The sequence below is a fragment of the Puntigrus tetrazona genome, unplaced genomic scaffold, assembly GCF_018831695.1.
Source record: "Puntigrus tetrazona isolate hp1 unplaced genomic scaffold, ASM1883169v1 S000000116, whole genome shotgun sequence".
NCBI classification, from domain to species: Eukaryota; Metazoa; Chordata; class Actinopteri; order Cypriniformes; family Cyprinidae; genus Puntigrus; species Puntigrus tetrazona.
The window spans coordinates 372501-377500 of record NW_025047793.1 but is presented as its reverse complement, the minus strand read 5'-3'; the positions used below and the strand labels follow the sequence as shown (position 1 = coordinate 377500).

General features: G+C 39.2%; 1 protein-coding gene across 1 annotated transcript in view; it reads right to left on the bottom strand.

The window, feature by feature from the left end:
* Positions 1-5000, bottom strand: part of ctif (CBP80/20-dependent translation initiation factor) — a 66785-nt gene that overhangs the window by 10423 nt on the left and 51362 nt on the right. Inside the window, 1 exon segment of the mRNA XM_043229898.1 lies at positions 2017-2172. Within this exon segment, the coding sequence (XP_043085833.1) occupies positions 2017-2172 (156 nt within the window).

The following is a 5000-nucleotide window of genomic DNA, read 5'->3' as shown; positions in this document are numbered from 1 at the left end:
TATATATATATATAAATATATACATATATAATATATATATAATATATAAATATATATATATATATATATATATAATATAAATATATATATATATATATATATATATATATATATATATATATATATATATATACACACACACACACATATAATTGTAATTAATATAAAATATAATTTAATTAAAACAATTTAGTTTTATCAAAATGTAATATATTATTTTTAATATGTTACAAAATAATATAAATATATCGTATTACAATTCATATTTATTCAAATATAATGTCTTCATATATATTACATTATATTATAAAATTATTTTAAAGACAAATGTCTCGTTAAAATAACGTTAAACATATGTTTGAGCAACTAAAATACTGTTTAAGAGGTAATCCTACATTTTCCTAGTAGTAGACGCCAAACAATGCAATTGTTCTTAGAAATGAGTTTCTTCAAGAAAACCTTGCATTATTTCAATGCAGCTCTTTTAGTGTAGGTCCTCAACCGAGACAACGGCGCATAGAAGATCATTTCAGAGAAGTCCTAACTGCATGCAACTGTATGAAAAAGTGACGTAACAGCACAAAACAAGCCAACAAAAGGGTTTGAGAAGATCAGAGACGAGTCCAACCCCACAGCTCCAGCAGCTTTCAAATGAACAACAGACGCTCTCTTTTCTCCCTCCCTCCATTCATCCTCCATTCATCCTGTCTTTTATTTTCTCCCACACCCTGAGCGCTCCGAATACACCTGTCAGCTCCAAACTGCAGCGGGATCACCTGTAATTAAGCAACCTGCTCCGCCGGTCCTCCGCGCACACAACACACACACACACACACACACTTCACACCTGGCCGTAAACACAGCGGAGCATCGTGTCGGGACGTGCCGGTACGAGAGAGCAGGGCCGTGTTAATCCATTCATACGGCACAAACACACGCTGAACCCTCACCCAGATCACCGCTCTTTGATGAAGAATCAAACCCCGACAACTGACAGGATTCAGAGCAGACAGGGAAGCCGTCGGGGCATTTCAAGCAGACACAAAAACGTCTTGAAGGCGTCGCATTATGAAAAAACTAATATTTCCAGATCTTGTGAAATGAAAGAGTTTGGTAGACAAAAAAACTCAAAACTACTTGCCAGCAGAGCTGCAGGATTCACTGAAAACATTTTAAACATGAAGCAATTCCTATTGTAATATTTTGTTACATTAAAAAACATTAAGTAATAATAATAATACATATTATTATTATTATTGCTATATAATGTAAATGTATAAAATACATTTTATGGTCAATTTAAAAATATTTGCTACATTTGATAATATAATATAAAATAAAAATAAATGTAATACTATAGTCCCACTGATATATACATTTTATTTTTGACCAAATAATAAATGATAACGTTATTAATAAACATTTTTTAATTTTTAAATCTTAAATATCTTAAAAGGTCTTTTCATTTTTTATTTTACAGTGAAATATTAGAATAGGAATAGTTTTTGTCTTATTTTAACATATATAAGGATGATGATATAATAATAATAATAATAATAATAAATAATAATAATAATAATAATAAATATATAATTCTTGAATGTTTTTAAATTTACAGTGAAATACTGCAATAGGAACATATTTTGAATTTTTATTTAAATATTTATTTGAATAAATGCTCTACTATTTACTTTTTAAATCTTAATATTTTACCTAAAACAAAAATAATCATTATTTCTACCGCTCTAGTTATTTTCTATTTAAATAGTGAAATTAACAATTTTATTTATTTATTCTTTAATTTTATTTATTCATTTATTTATTTTACAATATTTCACGCTTGCACTTTTAAATCAAGAAAAAAAACAAATGATTATTATTTTTATTATTTTGGGGGAGATTTCCTGAAACTCAGATGCAAACTATGCAAAATGTAATACGTTCTCCAGATAACTGCATCTAAACTGAAATGATCTATCCAGTGTTTGGTATGGTCTCTTTCACAGACGTGTGTACCTCTCTCAGACAGGAGTATATGGGGCAGACCAGCACTCTGAAGGGCTCTCCAGCGCTGCTCCTCATGGTGCCGAACACTTCACACAGAAACGTGATGAAACCCAGCCAGCACTCCACATCTGTCTGCTGCAGCTCCTCACGCCGGGTGAAGTCTCTCTGAAGACGCACAGAGAGAGAGAGAGAGAGAGAGAGAGAGAGAGAGAGAGAGAGAGAGAGAGAGAGAGAGAGAGAGAGAGAGAGAGAGAGAGAGAGAGAGAGAGAGAGAGAGAGAGAGAGAGAGAGAGAGAGAGAGAGAGAGAGAGAGAGAGAGAGAGAGAGAGAGAGAGACAGAGAGAGAGAGACAGAGAGAGAGAGAGAGAGAGAGAGAGACAGAGAGAGAGAGAGAGAGAGAGAGAGAGACAGAGAGAGAGAGAGAGAGACAGAGAGAGAGAGAGAGAGAGACAGAGAGAGAGAGACAGAGAGAGAGAGAGAGAGAGAGAGAGAGAGAGAGAGAGAGAGAGAGAGACAGAGAGAGAGAGAGAGAGAGAGAGAGACAGAGAGAGAGAGAGAGAGAGAGAGAGAGAGAGAGAGAGAGAGAGAGAGAGAGAGAGAGAGAGAGAGAGAGAGAGAGACAGAGAGAGACAGAGAGAGAGAGAGAGACAGAGAGAGAGAGAGACAGAGAGAGAGAGAGAGAGAGAGAGAGAGAGAGAGAGACAGAGAGAGAGAGAGAGAGAGAGAGAGACAGAGAGAGAGAGAGAGAGAGAGAGGGAGAGAGAGAGAGAGAGAGAGAGAGAGAGAGAGAGACAGAGAGAGAGAGAGAGAGACAGAGAGAGAGAGAGAGAGAGAGAGAGAGAGAGAGAGAGAGAGAGAGAGAGAGAGAGAGAGAGAGAGAGAGAGAGAGAGAGACAGAGAGAGAGAGAGACAGAGAGAGAGAGAGACAGAGAGAGAGAGAGAGAGAGAGAGAGAGAGAGAGAGACAGAGAGAGAGAGAGAGACAGAGAGAGACAGAGAGAGAGAGAGAGAGAGAGAGAGAGAGAGAGAGAGAGAGAGAGAGAGAGAGAGAGAGAGAGAGAGAGAGAGAGAGAGAGAGAGAGAGAGAGAGAGAGACAGAGAGAGAGAGAGAGAGAGAGAGAGAGAGACAGAGAGAGAGAGAGAGAGAGAGAGAGAGAGAGAGAGACAGAGAGAGAGAGAGAGAGAGAGAGAGACAGAGACAGAGAGAGAGAGAGAGAGAGAGAGAGAGAGAGAGAGAGAGAGAGAGAGAGAGAGAGAGAGAGAGAGAGAGAGAGAGAGAGAGAGAGAGAGAGAGAGAGAGAGAGAGAGAGAGAGAGAGAGAGAGAGAGAGAGAGAGAGAGAGAGAGAGAGAGAGAGAGAGAGAGAGAGAGAGAGAGACAGAGAGAGAGAGAGAGAGAGAGAGAGAGAGAGAGAGAGAGAGAGAGAGAGACAGAGAGAGAGACAGAGAGAGAGAGAGAGAGAGAGAGAGAGGAGAGAGAGAGAGAGAGACAGAGAGAGAGAGAGAGAGAGAGAGAGAGAGAGAGAGAGAGAGAGACAGAGAGAGAGAGAGAGAGAGAGAGAGAGAGAGAGAGAGAGACAGAGAGAGAGAGAGAGAGAGAGAGAGAGAGAGAGAGAGAGAGACAGAGAGAGAGAGAGAGAGAGAGAGAGAGAGAGAGAGAGAGAGAGACAGAGAGAGAGACAGAGAGAGAGAGACAGAGAGAGAGAGAGAGACAGAGAGAGAGAGAGAGAGAGAGAGAGAGAGAGAGAGAGAGAGAGAGAGAGAGAGAGAGAGAGAGAGAGAGAGAGAGAGAGAGAGAGACCGTCACCACACACACACACTCATTTATAACATCATTACAGAAATTCTTCCCTTATTGACACACACATACATGCATATTTACATTTTTTTTTTCATTTAAAAAAAATCATGCTTTTATTATGTTAGCATATTTTTATTGTGTTCTATTGCGTTTGTATTTTTTGTTATTTTCTATCCTAATCAAAATAACCCATCTATTTTTGCAAACTACACACACACACACACATTATATATATTGTATGTATATTGTATGTATATATGTTGTATGTATATATGTATATATATATATATATATATATATATATATATATATATATATAATGTATGTATGTATGTATATATATATATATATATATTGTGACGAGTCGGCTGCCCCTCCTCTTTATCGTCACCATCACCCCGTCCTTTATTCGCCGCCCTTCACCAGGCTCCCGACGGGAGTGGGTGTGTTCGAGAGGAGGGGCGTGGTATTGTTCAGGTCTGGCGGCGTGTGACGAGGCACACCTGAAGTGAGTTAGCCTCGTTACCGTCGCCGTTAAATACCGAACGCGCCTCTCCTCGAGAGACCGGTCTCTTCCCCCGTGCATGCACGCTGGTGTCCTCGTGGGTCCAGGAAGGGTGCGCGATGGACCTCACCCCGCCGTCCGAGAACACACAGCTCATCCCACTCTGCCGCCCGGAGCAAAGACGCGACGGAGATGCTGCGGAAGAAGCCGCCGCCCCTCGCACCCCGGGCCAGAAAAAGGGGAGCGCGTGTGACCGCCGGACTCCGCCCCTTACCTGGACCCTTCCCCCCCTGGAACACGGCCTAAACCTGCACGTTACCCGGAGCACGACGAGGACACCAGATCCCCCTTTTATTTGGACACTTTCCCCCTTGGACACTTTATTTTGTATTATTATTTTGTTAATAAAAAGCCTCTCCGAGGCCTGACGCCACGCCCACTGTGTCTGTCGTTGGCTCCTCCCGTCATAATATATATATATATATATATATATATATATATATATATATATATATATATATAAATAATGTATATATATATATATATATATATATATATATATATATATATATATATATATATATATACATATACATATACATACATATATATATATACACACACATATATACACATATACATATATATACACACACACACACACACACACACACACACACACACCACATA